This window comes from Chelonia mydas, chromosome 2 (genome assembly GCF_015237465.2).
Source record: "Chelonia mydas isolate rCheMyd1 chromosome 2, rCheMyd1.pri.v2, whole genome shotgun sequence".
Lineage (NCBI taxonomy): Eukaryota > Metazoa > Chordata > Testudines > Cheloniidae > Chelonia > Chelonia mydas.
Genome location: NC_057850.1, coordinates 2,005,233 through 2,029,554, shown reverse-complemented (window position 1 = coordinate 2,029,554; position 24,322 = coordinate 2,005,233). Strand labels below are relative to the sequence as shown.

General features: G+C 53.5%; 1 protein-coding gene across 1 annotated transcript in view; it reads right to left on the bottom strand.

Annotated features, from left to right (window-relative positions):
- Nucleotides 1–479: 479 nt before the first annotated feature.
- WDR97 (WD repeat domain 97) overlaps nucleotides 480–24,322 on the bottom strand; it is a 71,400-nt gene continuing 47,557 nt past the window's right edge. The window contains exons 18-26 of the mRNA XM_043541898.1: nucleotides 22,734–23,054; nucleotides 21,660–22,052; nucleotides 17,475–17,672; nucleotides 15,579–15,700; nucleotides 13,509–13,674; nucleotides 12,337–12,411; nucleotides 10,937–11,130; nucleotides 8,066–8,127; nucleotides 480–922 (exon numbers count right to left, since the gene is read on the bottom strand). Of these exons, the coding sequence (XP_043397833.1) occupies nucleotides 720–922; nucleotides 8,066–8,127; nucleotides 10,937–11,130; nucleotides 12,337–12,411; nucleotides 13,509–13,674; nucleotides 15,579–15,700; nucleotides 17,475–17,672; nucleotides 21,660–22,052; nucleotides 22,734–23,054 (1,734 nt within the window). The 3' untranslated portion in view covers nucleotides 480–719. The remainder of the gene's footprint in view (nucleotides 923–8,065; nucleotides 8,128–10,936; nucleotides 11,131–12,336; nucleotides 12,412–13,508; nucleotides 13,675–15,578; nucleotides 15,701–17,474; nucleotides 17,673–21,659; nucleotides 22,053–22,733; nucleotides 23,055–24,322) is intronic.

The following is a 24,322-nucleotide window of genomic DNA, read 5'->3' as shown; positions in this document are numbered from 1 at the left end:
CAGAACTGACGTCGTACTCGCGCTTCTCTATGAACAAAGGCGATCCTGGTTTAGAGAGGGGATAAGAGAACACTTCCTTCCAGGGATCTGATCCTGAGAAAAGATGCTAAGGCCAGCGCTGAAAGGCCATTCACCCCTTGCGTAGCTCCATTGACTTCAGTGGAGTTTGAACATTGCCCAAGATCTAGCACCTCAACAAGCCTCCTCTGTAACCTCCACTCGCCCACTGGCCAGGGCATGTTTTCATCCTCACTCCTGTCTTCTTACGCACGAAGGTGCTGCCTCCCCTGCTGCCCGGGGTTCCCCTTCCTGCAGACAGGAGCAGGGATGGGAGCAGAGATTAATTTCCCACATATTTCCACAGTCCCTTTTGCTGATGGAACTAGGAGTTTGGAACAGAGCTTTATCCAATCAATGATTCTTCATCACATTTCAAGAAAAGGGAAGAGGAGACAGTAATGGAGTCTGAAGCTATTGACTAGAACAATCCTGATTCCACATTTATTATTTCCCCAGTGCGTTTTGTTTTGTGTGGCTTGCTCCATCCAGTTGTTGGTATATAACTCTCAGCTGGGCCTCCCATCTTTACCATACATTTTATTTAGTTTCCTTATAGCCAGACCTAGAAGAGCCCATTATCATTCTGCATTCAATGGCCTCTGCTCATTATCAAGTCTGGGAGTCAGGCCGATGCAGAGCCATCTTGGGTAGCCATGTCTTCAGGGATAGCTATCTGCAAATGAGAACTTTGGGATGAAATATTTCTGGACTTTCTGATGCATGGAGATGAATGTATTTTGTGAAGCTGGCATGTCAGAATCAGGTGGAAATGGGTTCAGGTTGATTCTTGGCACTGGCAATTTAATAGCATGTACAAATCCCGTCAACAAAGGGAGTGGAAAAATGCGCGGAAGGTAGAAACCTGGGTTTGAAGGGGAGAAACAAAAATATATTAAGAATAAAAAAGAAATGCCATAGTTCTGAATAGTGCTGTGTGACTGCTATTTCTTTCCATCATGTGTGTTCCTACCTATGGCCAAAATAGATGGCGGTGTGTTACCCAAATGTCGTATGTTCATATATACATTTATGATGTATACCTAAGACTGCCAATTGTGCACCTAATGGAACTGCACTTTCACACAAGAGAACCCCTGTCCCCCAGAAATGACTGTCTAAAGTCATCCATGCCCTGTCGTCCAGTCCCAGCTTCTGGCAGTCGGAGGTTTAAGGACACCCAGAGAATAGGGTTGTGTCTCTGATCATCTTGGCTAATAGCCATTGAGGCCCTATCTTCCATGTACTTATCTAATGATTTGCTGAACCCAGTTATACTTTCAGACTTCACAACCTCCCCTGCCAATGAGTTCCACAGATTGACTGCGTTGTGTGAAGAAATACTTCCTTTTGTTTGTTTTAAACCTGCTGCCTGTTAATTTCATTGGGTGACCCCTAGCTCTTGTGTTATGTGAAGGGGTAAATAACCCTTCCTTCTTCACTTTTTCCACCACAGTCATGTTTTTATAGACCTCTAGCGTATCCCCCCAAGTCGTCTCTTTTTCCAAGCTGAAAAGTCCCAGTCTTATTAATCTCTGCTTGTATGGAAGCTGTTCCACACCCCAAATCATTTTTCTTGTTCTTTGCCATCCCTTTTCCAATTCACGTATATCTTTTTTGAGATGGGGAGGCCAGAACTGCACGCAGTATTCAAGATGTGGGCCTACCAGGGACTGATATAGTGGTATTATGATATTTTCTTATTATCTCTCCTTTTCCTAATGGTTCCTACTATTCTCTTAGCTTTTTTGACTGCCACTGAACCTTAAACAGATTATTCAGAGAACTATCCACAATGAGTGGGAACAGCTAATTTAGACCCCATCATTGTATATGTATAGTGAGGATTATATGTTTTCCAATGTGCATTACTTTGCATTTATCACCATTGAATTTCATCTGCCATTTTGTTGCCCGGTCATTTATAAATCCACCCTGGCTCCTTCTGCCTCAGCTGGGCTTCCTTATTCAGTCAGGGGATTGCTTACATACCTGACTCCCTCCAGCTGTGGCCTGTTGGGTTAATTAGCCCCCTTCTCAATCTACATAAACCCCTTCAGGGCAAGTGTGGGGTGAACACCCCATCACTTCATCGGATGAAGTGAGCTGTAGCTCACGAAAGCTTATGCTCTAATAAATTTGTTAGTCTCTAAGGTGCCACAAGTCCCCCTTTTCTTTTTATAGGACTGAGGGTAGATCAGGAATAGGAGGCAGCATTGCTTTATAAATCCCCGGAATCACCGGCAATTACCATCAAACCGTTCTGGCAGTGGTATCGGGGAAGAGGGCAGCACGAGCCCTGTCTGGAGTGCAGCGTTTTCTGCACACAACTGCGTGACTTGCTCTTGCAAGAGCTGGTTCTCCAATGTCCGCTGGATGACCCAGGCCTGCAGGGCTTAGTTGTCTGTCTGAAGATGGATGGCCCACTTGAACACATCCCGTGCTCCTGAAGGGTTAGCGAGGTCCATTCCACTGACCGGGCCCATTCCTGTAGCCTCAGTGGAACATGCAAACTGGGGTGTGGGTGGTCTGACCAAGTGGTCAGAGCAGGAGTCGGGAGTCAAGCCGGGTCAGACCCCAGGAGGTCGGAGTCCAAGGCAAACGACAGGGCAAAACTGAGAGTCAGATGTATGGAGGCAGACAGGGTCAGGTTACCAGGACATCAGGCTCTGAGACAGGCCAAAGAGCAAACCAGGAGTCAGGTGTCCGGAGATCAGTAGCAGGCAGGAGGAGCAGGTATCTCAGGGGAAACAGCCTTAAGCAGGGAGAACCCAGTTGCACAGACTTCCTGTTCCTGTGCTTGAGTTAAAGAGAAGCTGGGGACCAGTCAAGACCCGCAGTGTCCAACCAATCAGATCTCTGGACTGGAGTACTCTGTCAGAGTTCACTGCTATTCCAGAAGCAGTTAGCAGGTCACTTGGGTGGCAGGTGGGAGTGCCTAGCCCCAGTGGACCAGGGCTCATGATCCACAGTCCCTGACACCATCTTGAGTAATTTTGTATCATCTGCAAATTTTCCCACCTCACAGTTCACCCCCTTTTTCAGATCATTTATGAATATGTTGAACAGAACAGGTCCCAGTACAGACCCCTGGGGGACGCCACTATTTAGCTCTCTCCACTGTGAAAACTGACCATTTATTCCTACCCTTTATTTCTTATATTTTAAACAGTTACTGATCCACGAGGGTATCTTCCCTCTTGTCCCATGACAGCTTACTCTGGGTAAGAATCTTTGACCTTATCAAAGGCTTTCTGAAAGTCCAAGTACACTATATCGACAGGATCCCCCTTGTCCACGTGCTTGTTGATTCTCTCAGAGAATTCTAGTAGATTGGTGAGGCAGGATTTCCCTTTACAGAAGCCATGTTGACTCTTCTCCAACATTCATGTTCATCTACGTGTCTGATCCTTCTGTTCTTTACTATAGTTTCAACCCATGTGCCTGGTACTGAAGTCAGGCTCAGCGGCCTGTAATTGCCAGGATCACCTCTGGAGCCTTTTTAAAAATTGGGTGTCATATTAGCTACCTTCCAGTCATCTGGTACAGAAGCGGATTGAAATGAGAGGTTACAGACCACAGTTAGTAGTCCTGCAATTTCACATTTGAGTTCCTCCAGAACTCTTGGGTGAATCCCATCTGGTCCTGGTGGTTTATTACAGTTTAATTTATCAATTTGCTCCAAAACCTCCTCTACTGACACCTCAATCTGGATCAGTTAGTCAGAACTGTCAACTAAAAGAATGGCTTGGATGTGGGAACCTCCCTCAGATCCTCTGCAGTGAAGACTAATGCAAAGCATTCATTTAGCTTGTCTACAACGGCCTTGTCTTCCTTGAGTGCTCCTTTAGCACCTTGATCATCCAGTGGCCCCACTGGTTGTTTGGCAGCTTCTTGCTTCTGATGTACTAAAAAAAATTGCAGTTAGATTTTGAGTCTTTTGCTAGCTGCTCTTCAAATTCTTTTTTGGCCTGCCTAAGTAGACTTTACGCTTGTCTTGCCGGAGTTTATGCTCCTTTCTCTCTTTCTCAGTAGGATATGACTTTCAATTGTTAAAGGATGTCTTTTTGCCTCTAACCACCTATTTTACTCTAATAGTCTGTATTCGTAAAAAGAAAATGAGTACTTGTGGCACCTTAGAGACTAACCAGTTTATTTGAGCATGAGCTTTCGTGAGCTACAGCTCACTTCCCAGAAGTCACCTACTACAGGACAGGCCTAACAAAGAAAATAACAGAACGCCACTAGCCGTCACCTTCAGCCCCCAACTAAAACCCCTCCAACGCATTATTACTGGACAGTCTCTACGTAAAAGAATAAATGGACACAAATCAGATGTCAAGAATTATAACATTCATAAACCAGTCGGAGAACACTTCAATCTCTCTGGTCACGCAATCACAGACATGAGGGTCGCTATCTTAAAGCAAAAAAACTTCAAATCCAGACTCCAGCGAGAAACTGCTGAATTGGAATTCATTTGCAAATTGGATACTATTAATTTGGGCTTGAATAGAGACTGGGAGTGGCTAAGTCATTATGCAAGGTAGCCTGTCTCCCCTTGTTTTTTTTCCTGCAAAACCCCCCCCAAGACGCTCTGGTTAAACTTGGATTATTGCTGTGCACATTGTAAGATGAGCTGTTGCCAGCAGGAGAATGAGTTTGTGTGTGTGGTTTTTGGAAAAAAGGGGAGGGTGTGGGGGGGGGTGAGAAAACCTGGATTAGTGCTGGAGGTGACCCACCTTGATTATCATGCGCATTATAAAGAGGGGTTTCAAAGGGGGATGGGCTGTTGCCAGCAGGAGAGTGAATTTGTATGTGTGTGTGTGGGGGGGGGGGGGGGAAGGGTGAGAAAACCTGGATTTGTGCTGGAAATGGCTCTACTTGAGGATCACTTTAGATAAGCTGTTGCCAGCGGGGGAGTGAGGTGGGAGGAAGTTTTGTTTCATGGTCTCTGTGTGTATATAATGTCTTCTGCAGTTTCCACGATATGCTATGCATCCGATGAAGTGAGCTGTAGCTCACGAAAGCTCATGCTCAAATAAACTGGTTAGTCTCTAAGGTGCCACAAGTACTCCTTTTCTTTTTACGAATACAGACTAACACGGCTGTTACTCTGAAACCAACCTGAAGCGAATACTCACCAACAACCACATACCACACAACAGAACCACTAGCCCAGGAACCTATCCTTGCAACAAAGCCCGTTGCCAACTGTGCCCACATATCTATTCAGGGGACACCATCACAGGGCCTAACAACATCAGCCACACTATCAGAGGCTCGTTCACCTGCACATCCACCAATGTGATATATGCCATCATGTGCCAGCAATGCCCCTCTGCCATGTACATTGGTCAAACTGGACAGTCTCTACGTAAAAGAATAAATGGACACAAATCAGATGTCAAGAATTATAACATTCATAAACCAGTCGGAGAACACTTCAATCTCTCTGGTCACGCAATCACAGACATGAGGGTCGCTATCTTAAAGCAAAAAAACTTCAAATCCAGAGTCCAGCGAGAAACTGCTGAATTGGAATTCATTTGCAAATTGGATACTATTAATTTGGGCTTGAATAGAGACTGGGAGTGGCTAAGTCATTATGCAAGGTAGCCTGTCTCCCCTTGTTTTTTTCCTGCAAACCCCGCCCCAAGACGTTCTGGTTAAACTTGGATTATTGCTGTGCACATTGTAAGATGAGCTGTTGCCAGCAGGAGAATGAGTTTGTGTGTGTGGTTTTTGGAGGGGGGGGTGTGGGGGGGGGGGTGAGAAAACCTGGATTAGTGCTGGAGGTGACCCACCTTGATTATCATGCGCATTATAAAGAGGGGTTTCAAAGGGGGATGGGCTGTTGCCAGCAGGAGAGTGAATTTGTATGTGTGTGTGTGGGGGGGGGGGGGGGGGGAAGGGTGAGAAAACCTGGATTTGTGCTGGAAATGGCTCTACTTGATGATCACTTTAGATAAGCTGTTGCCAGCGGGGGAGTGGGGTGGGAGGAAGTTTTGTTTCATGGTCTCTGTGTGTATATAATGTCTTCTGCAGTTTCCACGATATGCTATGCATCCGATGAAGTGAGCTGTAGCTCACGAAAGCTCATGCTCAAATAAACTGGTTAGTCTCTAAGGTGCCACAAGTACTCCTTTTCTATTTTACTCTGTTGCTGAGCCACAGTGGCATTTTTTTGGTCCTCTGACTGTTTTTTATATTTGGAGTATACGTTTAGTTTGAACCTCTATTCTCGTGTTCTTAAATAGTTTCCATGCAGCTTGCAGGCATTTCACTTCTGACTGTCCCCTTTAATTTCCATTTAACTAGCTTCCTCATTTTTGTGTAAGTCCCCCTTCTGAAGTTAAATGCTACTTCATGTTGGGCTTCTTTGGTATTTTCCCCCTTACAAGGATGTTAAATGTAGTTACTTTAGTGAGCAGTTCCAGAAAGAGGAGGATAAGCAGAGCATGCATGCTAGTATCTAACAGGTCACTGTCCAACCTAATAGGACACTAACACTGAGATGATGCATTTGCTCATGTGTGTTGTTTCAGGATTTGTTGAAGTACTGTCTGCTTCCTGTTGATGCTTTGTTCTCCATTCCTATAAACCAAATGACTGAGGGACTTTGGAAATGACTCTTTTTCAAATGTTTGCAGTGTTGTTGCAGCCATGTTGGTCCTAGGATATTAGAAAGACAAGCTGGTTGAGGTCATATCTTTTATTGGACAACTTCTGTTGGTGAAAGAGACAAGCTTTTAAGGTTATAAAGAGCTCTTCTTCAGGTCTGGGAAAGATATTCAGGGTGTCACAGCTAAATACAAGATGGAACAGATTGATGAGCATAAGAAGTTAACACATGTTACAGGAGACCTTTCAAGATGAAGTGGGCAGTTAACACCTCTGCAGTCACAGGACAAAGGAAGGTTAGTGGGTTACAGCTTGTTGTAACGGGACATAAAGCCAGTGTCTTGAGTCCATACTTTTTAGGGCCTAGCAAAGTTATGAATTTAAGCTCCCTGGCTCGTCTTCTGAAGGTGTTGTGCCGGTTTCCTTGAGGACGAGGATTAAGAGGTCAGATATGAAGCAATTTGTTTTGTGAAAACTTTTTTTTCAACATGTTCTTTGTATTAAGGTTCTACATAGTTATGAAGCCACCCATCCAAAGACACAACCAACAGGAGCAACCGTTTAACTGGTTCTTCCCTGCCCCCCCCGAACAAACTCAGCATATAACAATTCAGAAGGGTAAGTCACACTGTTCCTGAAAACTGTTCCTAACCATGAGTTATAACACACTGATGCCCTAACACACTCAGAAAGAGTAAAATTCACTGCGTGGCAGAGGAGCTGGAACAAGGACCATTGGAGAGCTGTGCTGGTCACCTATTCCTCCCCACCTCCTGCCCTCCCTGGGCTGGGCTGCACTGAGGGAACAGGGAGAAGCAGCCTCCAGTGGGCAGGAGGAGGAGCTGAATGGGAAACTTTTGTTCATTGCCTGCAGCCCTGCTAGCGAGTGACATTCCAGCTGGCCTGAGAGAGTGTGTGACACCAGCCGCAGATATGACTCCCGCTCCAGCTGTGCGTCACTTGGGCAGCGGGGAACTTTCAACATCTGGTTTGTTTGTTTATTCACATGTTCTTTAAAAAAAATCTAACTTATCCAGCTGTGACCCAGCGAGTCTACGTAAGTAACACTTGTTGAATTGTTACTATCGCTGGAACCCTTTTATCTCCCCTTCCACACCCATGGGTTGGTTGGTTTGTTGCATTGTCATTTCTGGTCTTAACCTGCATTGTGAGCTCGTTGGGGAAAGAATTGTGTCCCTCTAGGTGTACTTCCCCCAGTACAACAGGGCCCTGATCTTGATTAAGGCTACAATACTAAAGACAGAACCCTGCACCTGACTGGTGAAAAGTTTTTCAGGTCACTATTAACATGGGAGAGAGACAGGCTACAAGGAGGGGAGAGGCAGAGAAAATCAGGGAGAAGTTGGGGAGAGCCACTACTTACGCTGGGACGGTCTCCTTCGCGCCATAGTGTTGGTCTCTCCTAGCCGCAAGATGGCCTGGCTCCTGGCACAGAAACAGTCGTTATTCTCTGCACTCTGCAGTGCTGGAAACTCTTTTTCTTAGACATGGAGGCGGGTGTGAAGGGAAACCCACGAGTGCCGGCCTGCTCCTGGCTGGTAGTATGACATCCCACCCCGTAAAGCTGCTAGGTGTGATTTCTCACTGCAGTTTTACCAAACGGCGTGCAATATGGGGGTGGCCAAAGTGCAACCCATAGAATCCTACAGTGTAATGTGAACCACTGTTATCCTATTAATGACGTGTGCACTGTAGTGACCACAGGCCCCAGCACATAATGCTCCAACCTTGCCTCTGGGATACAGATGCAGCATTGCATGCTGGGACCAGTAGGCGTCATCGATCACACCTTTTGTATTAAAGATCAGGGTTGCTACAACCTGCTCCATTTTATGCTCACAAGGCATGGTCCTTAGTGGCAAATGAAGGGGGATGCAATGGAGGATGGTGTGGCCCAGAATAAAGGATAAGGTGAAGGCCTGCCTGGGAACATAGAAATTGGCAGGCTGGATCAGACCCAAGGCCCACCTGATAGTTCAGTATCCTCCCTCCGACAGTGGCCAGCACTGGATGTTTCAGAGGAAGGTGTAAGAATCCCGCAGAAGCGGACGTGGGATAATCTGCCCCCCGGTTCGGACTTGTCCTGGTCTCTGATAGCTAGAGGAGGGCTCAGCAACCTGAGGCATGCGTGCCAAAGGCGGCATGCAAGCCAATTTTTAGTGGCACTCTGCTGCCAGCCGGGGTCCCAGCCGCTGTCCCCACTCAGCCCGCTGCTGGCCTGGGTGAATGGAACGCTGGGCCGGCAGCGGGCTGAGCAGGGCTGATGGCCGGGACCCCAGCTGGCAGGGGTCGGCGGACGGAACCCCAGACCGGCAGTGGGCTGAGCTGCTCAGCCCACTGCTGGTCTGGGGTTCCGTCTGCCGCCCGCACTGCTGGTCTGGGGTTCCGGCCGCCAGCCCCTGCCAGCCGGGGTCCCAGCCGCTGTCCCCACTCAGCCCGCTGCTGGCCTGGGTGAATGGAACGCTGGGCCGGCAGCGGGCTGAGCGGGGCCGATGGCCGGGACCCCAGCTGGCAGGGGTCGGCGGACGGAACCCCAGACCGGCAGTGGGCTGAGCTGCTCAGCCCGCTGCTGGTCTGGGGTTCCGTCTGCCGCCCGCACTGCTGGTCTGGGGTTCCGGCCGCCGGCCCCTGCCAGCCGGGGTCCCAGCCGCTGGTACCGCTCTGCCCGCTGCCAGTCTGGGTTCCGTCGGGGGGCCCCTGTAAATGTAAAATTGATTACTGGCAGGCGAAACCTGAAATTAAGGAAGACTTGGCACGCCACTTCTCAAAGGTTGCCGACCCCTAAGCTAGAGATTGACTTAAGCCCTGAAGCAGGAAGTCTAATGCCCACTCCAGAATTTGTTATCGTTAATCAAAACAACTCTGGATATTTTGATGCCATATAGATGTCCAATCCCTTTTTTAATCCTGGCCTCAATGACTTCCTGTAGCAGGGAGATCCGCAGGCTGTTCACACACGGGGTGTGAATAAGTATTTCCTTTCCTCGGTTTTGAATGTCCCACCTTTTCATTTCACTGCAGGCTCACTTGTTTCTGTGATCCGAGACAAGGAGAACTTTGATCCCGTGGCACAACGGGACAAAGTTTAGAGAAACAATTTCTTGCTACTGTGAGTGACTGTTTCATGGAAAAGCTAGAACACGCGAGAGGAGATATTCTTCACTTGGACTAAGATACACACAGGAGCTCATTCAAGAAGTGACAGTAGCTGAGTTGCTAAGAAACAGGGATGACGATAGCATTAGGCTCACCATCCCAGAGCCAGGTAGAGGACCAAGAAGAGCTGGCCCCACAGCGAAGTTGAGCTGGTTAAATTCCCCTTGTCATGTGCCTGCTTAGAGCTGATGGGATGGGGCTCACGGGAGAACAGCACAACGTGAACAAAAATAAAATGAAACAATCTAATATTGCTTTAAAATCAGTTTAATCTAACCTAAGTGCACATCTACCCTGCAATAACACCAGCTGCCTTGGGCTCGGGCTGCAGGGCTCGGGCTGGGCTCTGGGCTGCCACAAGGGGGCAGGGTCCTAGAGCCCACGTCTCCGCTGCGATTTCATAGCCCCGCAGCCTGAGCGGCATGAACCCGAGTCAGCTGACACAGGCCAGCTGTGGATGTTTTGCTGCAGTGTAGATGTAGCTTAAGGCTTCAAACACTATTTGACACTAATAATTAGACAGTTATCGCACTGCATCCCTGCAGGGTACAGTGAAGGTTGTTCGGGTGCCTTAATATCTTAACAAGTTTAGACTTCTTTTAAAGTTAACCCTACGGCTGAACGGGGTGTGGCTCCAACTCCTGGCATATTTTCTGAAGCCAGGCTCTGTTTTATTGCTCTGTAACACACCCAGCATTGTTCTGGGCACGATAGAAGTAAGAATAAGAGCAGTACAAAGCAACCAGACTCCACCTCCTCCCAGCACCCTAAAGAGCATGCTGCTATCCTCGGCACCATGTGACTTACTTTGCCTACAGGGTTCATAAGAACAAATTGCTGCAGTCCTTTGCAATGACCACACAAGGCCCTGTGAGCAAAGCCACTGTGACCACGCAGCCTGCACTGGCCTCCTAAGTTCACATACCTCCTCCTGTTGCATAGGGTGACCAGATGTCCCATTTTATAGAGACAGTCCCTTTTTGGGGGGACTTTTTCTTATATAGGCGCCTATTACCTCCCACCCCATGTCCTGGTTTTTCACAGTTACTATCTGGTCACCTCCTGTTGCATAACTTACCTCCCAATGAAAGGCAAGGCCATCACTGTGTTCTTGGTTTCCTGTGCTCCAGCAGATTTTGGCTGTTTCAGGTCCTCCAAATCCCTCTTCATTTGCACTTTACAGAAATGGTTTATTGCGTCTATTGGCCCCAGTGACAGCTCTGAGCTGCCAGCAGATAGAAAAACCTTGCTCCTCCCTGCAGCTTTTTTAGCCTACAAAAGGAGTGACAGACGCCGATTAACAACAGCAAGGGCTGCCTGCCTAGCGTAGGAGCTGCTGCAGGCATGACAGTGCTTCAAAATGACATGCTGCACGTGGGAGACGGGCAGGCACCCGAGCCTCTGCCCGGTGCATTCGGCACTGAAGTGGTTACACCCAGTATAAAGGGCTGTTTCTGTTATACAGGAGAAAGATCCTTTGAAAGTGACAGGAAAATCCATCCTGCAGAAGCCTCGCCACATGAATAGGCTGCACCCTCACCATGGTATCCGAGCCCGCAGGACACTTCCTCTCTGACGACCAGGGCACTAGCTATGGACGTTGCTTTGTGGGTCTGCTCAGCCTGCCAGCAACTGGAGCGGTGGGGGTCACGCCTCCTCTCTTCTGCGGGAGCCGCCTGCGCTGGCCCTGCTCAGTAGCTGTAACTACATCATTGCAGGCGGGGCCGGTGCAAGGATGTTTTGCACCCTAGGCGAAACTTCCACCTTGCACCCCCCCTCCGCCCTGAGGCGCCCCCCCTGCGGCAGCTCCCTGCCGCCCCCCCTCCACCCTGAGGCGCCCCCCTGCGGCAGCTCCCTGCTGCCCCCCCTCCACCCTGAGGCGCCCCCCTGCGGCAGCTCCCCGCTAGCCCCTCGGGGGGCCGTGTGGCTACTCCCCCCGTCCCCTCGGCCCAGGGAGCCGTGCGGCAACTCCCCACCCCAGCTCACCTCTGCTCCGCCTCCTCCCCGAGCACACCGCTGCTTCTCCCGCCTCCCAGGCCTGCGGCGCCCATCAGCTGTTTGGCGCCACAAGCCTGGGAGGGAGAGAAGCAGAGCAGGGCGGTGCGCTCAGAAGAGGCAGAGCAAAGGTGAGCTGGGCAGGGAGCGGTTCCCCTGCGCACTCCCCCCCACCCCATTACTTGCTGCAGGCGGCCCTCCCCTTGCCCCCTGCCCCAGCTCACCTCCGCTCCACCGCCGCCCCGGAGCACACTTTTGGCCACCCCCAACCACTTGCCACCCTCGGTGACTGCCTAGTTCGCCTATTGGTTGCACTAGCCCTGATTACAGGCTAAGGCTGCAGATACTTGGGGAGGGGAGGAAGCAGCTGGAGCAGAGAGCTGGTGGTGGGGCTCGTCCTGGCATTGAGACATATGGTCTGGGAGACACTGGGCCATGCAACGGGAGCTTGGCTTGAAGACACCTCCACGGCACTGGCCTCACCTTTGGGCTGCTGTCAGGGAAGTGCCTGTTCCCCACCCGTGCCTGGAACGGCTCCAGCGTGCTGCTCCTGTGATCCTGGAGCAAACAGACGTAACCAGTCAAAACTGAACCTCCCCATTCCCACCAACCCCCAAACTCACAGAATCTCTTCATATAACCTGGGACTGGTTTGCTTTGATCCCACAACCTGCGGGCAGGCAGCGGTGGAGAAAACACGGGAGCAGGCAGGAGGAGGCCAGGATCAGGAAGGAAGCAGCTGGGAGAGCCTGAAGCAGAAACTTTCCAGCCCCTTTCTGCTTTGCTGCCTGACACGTTATTACCGTGATGAGCATTCGTACCACACCAGCAACGTGCTGGGCTGCAGCCCGAGGCCCGAAGAGAAGGGCCCTGCTGCAGAAGCTCCCGCGCTGGACAGAGCATCCAAATGGAGCGGGGGTGGGGAGTCTGAGGTGGCAGCAGGGCTCAGCTGGGCACGTTTCTATAATAAGATTTTCAGCCCCCAGGTGAGGACCCTTGTCTGAGGAGGGACTCAGGAGGGCAGCCTGTGAGCACAGCCGCTTTGGGAGGGTGAGCCAGGCCTCCCAGCTCTGCAGATTCCCCTTTCTCTGAACTAGCCCCCCTCTCTCTAGGGCCTGGTCTACACTTAAAACCTGCACTGGCCTGGCCATGTCAGTTGGGGTGTGAAAAACCCACACCCTGGAGAGACGTCACAATGCCGACCTAAGCCCAGCGTAGACAGCACGAGGTCGGCCGAGGAATTCTCCCCTTGGCCTAGCTACACCTCTCGGGCAGGTGAATTAACTCCGACAATAAGGGCCCCTCCCCTTGGCCACTGCAGCATTTCAAGTGTAGACGAGGCTTAGCCTGCTCCCTCGCTCCCCAGGAGCGCCTTCCCCTGCCCCGGCCTGCTGGTCTTTACACATGCATAATTGCTAGAGGGAAGAGAAGACGACCCCACTGGGATCCCTGTCTGGCTGCTGCTTTGAGCCCCCTGCACTAGAGCTCACAGCCCCTGGGGGGCCGTGCAGTGGTTACTTGCTTCCCACTGGCAGGAACAGACCCTCCCATGCTGAAGAGCCAACCTCCTGGTGGGCTGTCATTCCAGGCAGCCCGGGCCCAGCCCTCGGCGGGAGGGGTGGAAGGGGGGATTGGGAGGGAGGGAGGGACAGCACCTGGAAATCCTGCATCGCTCCTTCAAGCCACTGTGCGCAGATTCTCCTCAGTGCTGCCTTGGAGGCAGGCTTCTCCCTGGAAAGGTCCCAAGAGTCCATCTCCTGGTAGAAATAGTGGTGTGGATCCTCCAGGCCCAGCTCTATGAAAAGAGCCTTAATGGACTGCCTGAGAGCAAGGGAGAAACCAGCGTTGGGAGGACATTTGTCCCTCCCCTTGGAAGCTGATGCTAGCTCAGCGAGCTCCCCAGTGTGTCCCCTGGGGGCCAGGCGAGCTGGCTTGCGGTGCGAGCCTCTGGCAGCATCAGACTGACGCCCTGTGACGAGGTGACGCAGCTGGGAGGGGGGAGTGTTGACCTGGGAATGTGCCCTGGGGATGGGAGACCTGAGAGCCTGTTACCTGAGCCAGGAGGGGGAGGGGGAGGTAACACCTCTGCCCAGGAATGTGGACAGAGGCTGCAGCAGGGAACCTGCTGGGGGGGGTTAGTTTCAGTTTGGTGCTGGGTGGAGGAACGCAGGGAACCCCAGGGCTGGGGTCTAAGCTCCCTGCTCCCCCAGAAGGACTTGACTAAGGGGTCCTGGGGGTACCCACAAGCTCTGTTTTGGACTGTGTTCCTGTTGTCCAATAAACCTTCTGTTTTACTGGCTGGCTGAGAGTCTCAGTGAATCCCAGGAAGAGGGGTGCAGGGCCTGGACTCCCCCACACTCCGGGACACGCCCCCAGGGACAGATGAGCTGCGAGTGGCTTGTGCTGTGTGTATGCACCACCTGACAGGCCCGGGACAGGGGGAGGGGGGCCTTTCCTCCCTTTAGATGAGGGGGTTGGAAGGGGTTCTGCTGTTTCCTCGAGCAGTGATGGCCGGTGGGCCCAGCTCCCGCAGCGACTGCCTGCTCTGTGCCCCACGCCCTGCTGCAGGGGCTTGAGTTTAGCCCCGAGCCACACTATGTATTATGGGACGTCTCAGATCACACCTTGGCATGGACCATGGCAGCGTGCTAAATGCAAACACACGGGCAGTGTAGGGCAGCGGGGGCCAGCCTCACGCCCTGCCTGCATCCCCACTTCCCTCCTGCACCGCCTGCCCCCATTCCCCAGTGGTGGGCTCCTCCTGACAGATGGAAATGTGAACCAAAGTGCTCTTGGACCCCAGGCCAGCCAGAACTCAGATCCTCAGACCGAGGAGATGTGGGCTTAAATCTGTCACTGCGTGTCGGAGGTCTCCAAGTCCCTCTCTCACTACATGCCGGCCGGAGCCTGAACCCTCAGCCCCAAGCATCCCGGCGCGTTGCAACGTGCCCAGCCGTTTGCAGGCTCTCCTTTGCTCTGGGGCTGGCTGGCTTCCCCTAAGGACGGGGGCTAACACAGAAGTGAAGGGCCCCTAGGCCCCCCACCACAAACGCTGAGTTCCCAGGCACGGACTCTTCTCCTTTCGACAGGGTCCAATGGGCATCTCCTACGTGCGAGCACGTCCAGGAGCATCTGCACGCCCGTGACCCGCCCCGCCAGATCAGTGATAGCAAGAGGGAGACGCAGGATTAGATGCAGGAGCGCAGACAGCCAGGGCTGCACAGGACCCTCTTGCCAAGGGTGGGGAGACCGTGCAGAGAGGAAGCAGAGGGGAGAGAGGTGACCTGGGCCTGCCCTCATTCTGTCCTGGAGGGACGCAGAGTTAGCCACAACTGGAATATGTTCACGACAGGAGCTACCATATTGAGCAGCACTGGCTACTCCTCAGCTTTGGTCTTGGCTGTGCTCCCTGCCCGCTCACTGGATCGCATGCCGCACCCCCGGGATCTCCGACAGAGCCCTTTGATTGGGGGAACAGGCACGGGAGGGGTTTGCCTAGTACTGACTGGGGATAGCCTATGAGTGCAGCACAGCCCTGGTGCAGGGCACTTTACCCAGACTTCCCTCATCTAGAGCAACCAGTGTCCCCCAGCAATGGAGCCCAAAGCTCACCCTTGTCATGAAGGCCAGGAGTCTGAGGTCACTGACGGAGTGTGTGGCTCCGTGCCCCCAGCCCACCCTTCACACTGCATGCTGGTCATCCCTGCACGCAGCCAGCCCCTCACCTGCTGGAGATGGGACTGTGCAGGAAGTATGCCATAAGCTCCAGCAGCAGCTCCTTACTGTCTCTGCAGAAGGCCATGAGGGCATTCAGGGAGGTCAGGACAAACTTTTTCTGCGTCTTTTCCTGAGAAGAGAGAAGACAGAGCATTAGCCTGCCCCAGTCCCAGCGAGGAAGAAGCTTCTCCCATGGGATGCCCGGAGGCTCAGGCTGGGACTAGCAACCGAAGAACAAGAAAAACCTATTCACGTGGCAGCATGCTGGCTGATGGCGAAGCGGCAGCCAGATATGGTACTGAGCACAGGAGTTCAGGAGGCCCCTAGGGCAGGGGCATGTGGGGGGAGCTCTCCTTCTTCCCTTTGAAGACCTTTGAGTCAGGGCTGCTGAGACCCTCCCTCTCTCAGAGGCCTGTAGCAGAGAGCCAGGAAGCAGCAGGCTGCTGGACTGTCATGCCCTGTCCATGACCGAGCGCAGACAGCAGAGGGAACTAGGGAAATAGACACAGCCATGCACTGCAAATGCTAACGAGCGCACGCCTACACTCCACCCCGAACCGGCACAGACTGTCCCCTCAGCAGGCTGATTCAAGAGCCCACTTGCACTTGGAGCATGCACACAAGCACATCAAATACCAGTTTGTATGAGGAGGGGTCCACGTTCCCCCGCGGGTTCATCTGGACACATTCTTCACTTCCTCTCCTAACGCACTGCGCACCACTGCCGTGCACTGAGGACCTTACCCAGTTCCCATCACAGTCTGCCATTGACTTCAGTGAAGGCTGGATCTGATCCTGACCATGGCGTCTGCTACGTCCGGGGGCTGCGCGCCAGGGGTGGGGGGGTCGTGCCTGAAGTTTGTGAAGTGCTTTGAGATCCTTTGGTGAGACAGGCGATATTATCCCCATGCGTGCACCAAGCACAAACACCCCTGGTGCAGAGCTCCACGCACATACCTTGCACCACACGTACCAGGGCGTGTGCCCAGCACAGGGGCACAAGACACTGCCATGCATGGCCTCTGGTCAGCCATACCCATGGGCAAAGGGAACAGTTCCTGGTTTGATGTCAGCACCCTGCCTCGTTCCTTCCTCAGGGCTGGGTGGGAACGACACTAACTAGCCTGTCACCACCTCTTGTTGTGGCCTTTCTACGGGTCTTGGCTTCTCCTAACTGACCCTTCACCACTTCGTTCTCAATCTGATCAATTCATTGAGCTCCACCTCAGACTGAGACTCTCAGCCCCTCAATTCTAGGACTTGCAGCTTCCTTGGGTCTCCTGGTTGATTTCCTGGAGGCAATCTGGTGTGTTACCCCCTTGCTGTCTCAGGCCTTTCTGCCTCTTGCCCCGTCTCTGGCCTCTCCCCTTTGTAGCAGGTCTGGTTTTCTCTGTTGGTGGCAGAGGTGGGTGCCTGTCTCCATGACTGGTGGCTCTGGCAGCTGCGTGGGGTTGTGATCAGACTGCTGGGCTGGAGGCAGGAGAGATGCTCTCCTCCCCTCTGACTGTGCTCCAGATGAGCCCCGTTACACAGCCACTCCTTTTAGTTCTGCTTCCCGCTCCCTGGAGATCATTGTGGGTGGCCAGGAAACTACAGGTTCTCCAGAGCTAGCAACCAATCCCCATCAGTTCTGAGGGCTCCAAGCTATACCCAGAGTAGGGTGACCAGACAGCAAGCGTGAAAAATCAGGACGGGGGTGGGGGGTAATAGGCGCCTATAGAAGATAAAGCCCCAAATATCGAGACTGTCCCTATAAAATTGGGACATCTGGGCACCCTAACCCAGAGGGAGCCGTTTCAGACCATCCTGGGGAGCGGGTGGGGAAGGATTACCACTGCCCTTTCCCACCCAAGTGCTGCCGAGCCCTGGGGCATGCTAACCCTTCTGAACCCGGGGATCCTTACCTGCAGTTTGGGCGGGTCGCTCTTGTTCAGGATGAGCAGCAGGGCCTTGCAGACCTCGCGGCCGTTCTCCACCCCGACCTGCTCATGCAGCGTTAGGATGGCCTGGACTATGTAAGTCTTTGCACTGTAATCCACGGTGAGCAGCGCCTCCAGGAGCTGGCGCACAAACCCGCTCATGCTCAGTCCCCGCAGGGAATCCTGGCAAGGGACAAAGGGGACATTCTGAGACACTCCTTTCCCCTTTCCTCCTTTCCATGTGTGGGGAGAAAATGAGCCTGCTCAGAGCCGCCTCCCCCTGGGGCTGGGGGGGGGGGTCACACCCCCAATTCCACGCCAGCTGCCCGACTTTCTGCCATGGCAAGGCATGCGCAGGTGCAGTTTTGCAGGGTTTCGGTAGGAGTTTGAGGCGCAAGTGGTGTTCTCGTCCATCCTCCCCGTGGAAGGAAAAGGCCGGGGTAGGGACCATCGAATCGTGGAAGTCAACGAATTGCTACGCAGGTGGTGTCGGAGAGAAGGCTTTGGATTCTTTGACCATGGGATGGTGTTCCATGAAGGAGGAGTGCTGGGCAGAGACGGGCTCCACCTAACGAAGAGAGGGAAGAGCATCTTTGCCAGCAGGCTGGCTAACCTAGTGAGGAGGGCTTTAAACTAGGTTCACCGGGGGAAGGAGACCAAAGCCCTGAGGTAAGTGGGCAAGCGGGATACCGGGAGGAAACACAGGCAGGAACGTCTGTGAGGGGAGGGCTCCTACCTCATACTGAGAATGAGGGGCAATCAGCAGGTTATCTCAAGTGCCTATACACAAATGCACAAAGCCTTGGAAACAAGCAGAGACAACTGGAGGTCCTGGTGATGTCAAGGAATTATGACGTGATTGGAATAACAGAGACGTGGTGGGATAACTCACATGACTGGAGTACTGTCATGGATGGTTATAAACTGTTCAGGAAGGACAGGCAGGGCAGAAAAGGTGGGGGAGTAACACTGTATGTAAGGGAGCAGTATGACTGCTCAGAGCTCCGGTATGAAACTGCAGAAAAACCTGAGCGTCTCTGGATTAAGTTTAGAAGTGTGAGCAACAAGGTTGATGTCGTGGTGGGAGTCTGCTATAGACCACCGGACAAGGGGGATGAGGTAGACGAGGCTTTCTTCCGGCAACTCGCAGAAGCTACTAGATCGCACGCCCTGGTTCTCATGGGCGACTTTAATCATCCTGATATCTGCTGGGAGAGCAATACAGCGGTGCACAGACAATCCAGGAAGTTTTTGGAAAATGTAGGGGACAATTTCCTGGTGCAAGTGCTGGAGGAGCCTATTAGGGGGGGAGCTTTTCTTGACCTGCTGCTCACAAACCGGGAAGAATTAGTAGGGGAAGCAAAAGTGGATGGGAACCTGGGAGGCAGTGACCATGAGTTGGTCGAGTTCAGGATCCTGACACAGGGAAGAAAGGTAAGCAGCAGAATATGGACCCTGGACTTCAGAAAAGCAGACTTCGACTCCCTCAGGGAACTGATGGGTAGGATCCCCTGGGGGGATAACATGAGGGGGAAAGGAGTCCAGGAGAGCTGGCTGTATTTCAAGGAATCCCTATTGAGGTTACAGGGACAAACCATCCCGATGTGTCGAAAGAATAGTAAATATGGCAGGAGACCAGCTTGGCTTAATGGTGAAATCCCTGCGGATCTTAAACACAAAAAAGAAGCTTACAAGAAGTGGAAGATTGGACAGATGACCAGGGATGAGTATAAAAATATTGCTCGGGCATGTAGGAATGAAATCAGGAGGGCCAAATCACACCTGGAGTTGCAGCTAGCAAGAGATGTTAAGAGTAACAAGAAGGGTTTCTTCAGGTATGTTGACAACAAGAAGAAAGCCAAGGAAAGTCTGGGCCCCTTACTGAATGAGGGAGGCAACCTCGTGACAGAGGATGTGGAAAAAGCTAATGTACTCAATGCTTTCTTTGCCTCTGTCTTCACGAACAAGGTCAGCTCCCAGACTGCTGCGCTGGGCAACACAGCATTGGGAGTAGGTGGCCAGCCCGCTGTGGAGAAAGAGGTGGTTCGGGACTATTTAGAAAAGCTGGACGTACACAAGTCCATGGGGCCGGATGCATTGCATCCAAGAATGCTAAAGTAATTGGTGGCTGTGATTGCAGAGCCATTGGCCATTATCTTTGAAAACTCGTGGCGAACGGGGGAAGTCCCAGATGACTGGAAAAAGGATAATGTAGTGCCAATCTTTAAAAAAGGGAAGAAGGAGGATCCTGGGAACTACAGGCCAGTCAGCCTCACCTCAGTCCCCGGAAAAATCATGGAGCAGGTCCTCAAGGAATCTATCCTGAAGCACTTACACGAGAGGAAAGTGATCAGGAACAGTCAGCATGGATTCACCAAGGGAAGGTCATGCCTGACTAATCTAATTGCCTTCTATGGTGAGATAACTGGCTCTGTGGATGAAGGGAAAGCAGTGGATGTGTTGTTCCTTGACTTTAGCAAAGCTTTTGACACGGTCTCCCACAGTATTCTTGTCAGCAAGTTAAAGAAGTATGGGCTGGATGAATGCACTATAAGGTGGGTAGAAAGTTGGCTAGATTCTCGGGCTCAACGGGTAGTGATCAATGGCTCCATGTCTAGTTGGCAACCGGTATCAAGTGGAGTGCCCCAAGGGTCGGTCCTGGGGCCGGTTTTGTTCAACATCTTCATAAATGATCTGGAGGATGGTGTGGATTGCACCCTCAGCAAATTTGCGGATGATACTAAACTAGGAGGAGTGGTAGATACGGTGGCAGGTAGGGATAGGATACAGAGGGACCTAGACAAATTGGAGGATTGGGCCAAAAGAAATCTGATGAGGTTCAACAAGGATAAGTGCAGGGTCCTGCACTTAAGACAGAAGAATCCCATGCACCGCTACAGACTAGGGACCGAATGGCTAGGCAGCAGTTCTGCGGAAAAGGACTTAGGGGTGACAGTGGACGAGAAGCTGGATAGGAGTCAACAGTGTGCCCTTGTTGCCAAGAAGGCCAATGGCATTTTGGGATGTATAAGTAGGGGCATAGCCAGCAGATCGAGGGACGTGATCGTTCCCCTCTATTCGACATTGGTGAAGCCTCATCTGGAGTACTGTGTCCAGTTTTGGGCCCCACACTACAAGAAGGATGTGGAAAAATTGGAGAGAGTCCAGCGAAGGGCAACAAAAATGATTAGGGGTCTGGAACACATGACTTATGAGGAGAGGCTGAGGGAACTGGGATTGTTTAGTCTGCAGAAGAGAAGAATGAGGGGGGGATTTGATAGCTGCTTTCAACTACCTGAGAGGTGGTTCCAAAGAGGATGGTTCTAGACTATTCTCAGTGGTAGAAGATGACAGGACAAGGAGTAATGGTCTCAAGTTGCAGTGGGGGAGGTTTAGGTTGGATATTAGGAAAAACTTTTTCACTAGGAGGGTGGTGAAACACTGGAATTCGTTACCTAGGGAGGTGGTAGAATTTCCTTCCTTAGAAGTTTTTAAGGTCAGGCTTGACAAAGCTCTGGCTGGGATGATTTAATTGGGGATTGGTCCTGCTTTGAGCAGGGGGTTGGACTAGATGACCTCCTGAGGTCCCTTCCAACCCTGATATTCTATGATTCTATGATCCTATGAAACGAGGCAGTGAAATTCATCAAGCCACAGAAATTAAAGTTTACTAAGCTAACCTCTGCGGTCTCCCGGGGAGAAGCGAAATGGCCTTTCAGCCTCTCGTAAGAGGCGGGAGAACGCGAAGCGGTAGCCAGTGCTGTGTGTGCACGCACAAGCGTGAGTCAGAGAGCCCTCCCCATGCCGTGCTGGCATGGGCCCTTCTTGCCGGCTGCCAGGGCTGAAGAGTCAGAACTCCTGGCGCCGGGGTTAACGCCAGTCCATCGATGGACGGCTTCTAAACCACACATCACAACAATACCTGGCACTCTGCTAGCTCTGAAGCCTCCCAGTGCCGGGCCACTGTTAACTGGCTAAACCTCAGAGCCCCTGAAATAGCTCCGTCTATTACCCACTCTGTTGGGGCACTGGCTTGCGCTCGGTCACACGGCAAGGCTGTGGCACAGACGGGGTTAACCCTCGGGCGCTCCTAGCTCCCAATCCTGTACTCTGCTCACTCGGCCACACTGCTGTGTTCGGCCAGTGACGCAGACGGAGGCAGCGTCTCACCATTGAGCTGAGGACGGGGTAGATCTGCCTGAACCATCCTGTGTCCTCGAACTGGAGGACGAAGGATGGTATCTCGCCTCCGGAGGGAGAGGCCTGGGGCTGCTCAAACTCATCTGGCTGCGTCAGGAAAAAACTCGTCACGCTCTGAAACAAAAGAAAAGGTGAGCCAGGAGAGCTAGCCCGGAGCCACTCAGGCCAGCCCGGAGCCAGCCCGGAGCCACTCAGGCCAGCCCGGAGCCAGCCCGGCACCATGCAGGCCAGCCCGGAGCCAGCCCGGAGCCACGCAGCCCAGCCCGGAGCCAGCCCGGAGCCACTCAGGCCAGCCCGGAGCCAGCCCGGAGCCACGCAGCCCAGCCCGGAGCCAGCCCGGAGCCACTCAGGCCAGCCCAGAGACTGCCCGGAGCCATGCAGGCCAGCCCAGAGCCAGCCCAGAGCTAGCCCGGAGCCACTCAGGCCAGCCCGGAGCCAGCCCGGAGCCACTCAGGCCAGCCCGGAGCCAGTCCGGCGCCATGCAGGCCAGCCCAAAGGTAGCCCAGAGCCACACAGGCCAGCCAGAGACTGCCCAGAGCCATGCAGGCCAGCCCAGAGCCAGCCCGGAGCCAAGCAGGCCAGCCCAGAGCTAGCCCGGGGCCACACAGGCCAGCTTGCTAGAGGTGACGAGAGCCTGGGGCAGCATAAACAGGCCCTTTACAGGCCTCTGTCATGGAGTGTGGGGGAGTCCAGCCCTGCATCCCTCTTCCTGGGATTCGCTGAGACTCTCAGCCAGCCAGTAAAACAGAAGGTTTATTGGACAACAGGAACACAGTCTCAAGCAGAGCTTCTGGGTACAACCAGGACCCCTCAGTCAAGTCCTTCTGGGGGAGCAGGGAGCTTAGACCCCAGCCCTGGGTTTCCCTGTGTTCCTCCACCCAGCCCCAAACTGAAACTAAACCCACCCAGCAGGCTCCCTCCTGCAGCCTCTGTTCACATTCCCCTCCCCCTCCTGGCTCAGGTGACAGGCTCTCAGGCCTCCCATTGAAACTCCCCTGCCACATTCCCAGGTCAACACACCCCCCTCCCCGCTGCGTCACATCATCTCTTCTCCCTGAACACGCGTCCTTCACCAGCTATCCCGGGGGTGGCAAAGGGTGCATGCTCAGGGCACCTGGTTTTCAAGAGGAAACATCCCAGCTCAGTAAAAACCACCCTGGGATCAATCTGGGCACAGAGGGGCCAGGTGGCAGATCCCAGACCCCCACTGCAGACACTGCTACAAGTTACCTCCTTCCACTTGGGGACAGGCAGGGAAACGGATATCTTCTCTAGAATCGCCGTTGTCCTGGCCGCCTCGTCCTCTTCCTCCTCGGCGCCCTGCCACTCCTTGCTGCGCTCAGGGCCTGCCCTCTCCACCTGACCCTAGCGAGGAGGAGGAGGAGCTGCCCCTTTCTGCCTGCTGCTGCACCCACATCCCCCTGGGCTTGAAACTCAGGCGGTCTGAGAGTCAAGAGGTGGGATCTCCCAGTGTCTGAATGCCAGGGAGGCAGCCAGCTGTGAGTGCCACAGGGTAGGGCGTAGGGTGACACCTGCGCTCCCTGACTTACCCCAGGGTATAAGGCTGGCCCGGGGAGGCAGCCGGCTGTGAGGGCCACGGAGTAGGGCGTAGGGTGACACCCGTGCTCCCTGGCTTACCCCAGGGTATAATGCTGGCCCGGGGAGGCAGCCGGCTGTGAGTGCCACAGGGTAGGGCGTAGGGTGACACCCGCGCTCCCTGGCTTACTCCAGGGTATAATGCTGGCCCGGGGAGGGCAGCCGGCTGTGAGTGGCATGGGTTGGGGCATAGGGTGACACCCGCGCTCCCTGGCTTACCCCAGGGTATAATGCTGGCCCGGGGAGGCAGCCGGCTGTGAGTGCCACAGGGTAGGACGTAGGGTGACACCCGCGCTCCCTGGCTTACCCCAGGGTATAATGCTGGCCCGGGGAGGCAGCCGGCTGTGAGTGCCACAGGGTAGGGCGTAGGGTGACACCCGCGCTCCCTGGCTTACCCCAGGGTATAATGCTGGCCCGGGGAGGCAGCCAGCTGTGAGTGCCATGGGGTAGGGCGTAGGGTGACACCCACGCTCCCTGGCTTACCCCAGGGTATAATGCTGGCCCAGGGAGGGCAGCCGGCTGTGAGTGGCATGGGTTGGGGCATAGGGTGACACCCGCGCTCCCTGGCTTACCCCAGGGTATAATGCTGGCCCGGGGAGGCAGCCGGCTGTGAGTGCCACAGGGTGGGGCATAGGGTGACACCCACGCTCCCTGACTTACTCCAGGGTATAATGCTGGCCTGGGGAGGCAGCCGGCTGTGAGTGGCATGGGTTGGGGCATAGGGTGACACCCGTGCTCCCTGGCTTACTCCAGGGTATAAGGCTGGCCCGGGGAGGCAGCCGGCTGTGAGTGGCATGGGTTGGGGCATAGGGTGACACCCGCGCTCCCTGGCTTACCCCAGGGTATAATGCTGGCCCGGGGAGGGCAGCCGGCTGTGAGTGCCACGGAGTAGGGCGCAGGGTGACACCCGTGCTCCCTGGCTTACTCCAGGGTATAAGGCTGGCCCGGGGAGGCAGCCGGCTGTGAGTGCCACAGGGTAGGACGTAGGGTGACACCCGCGCTCCCTGGCTTACCCCAGGGTATAATGCTGGCCCAGG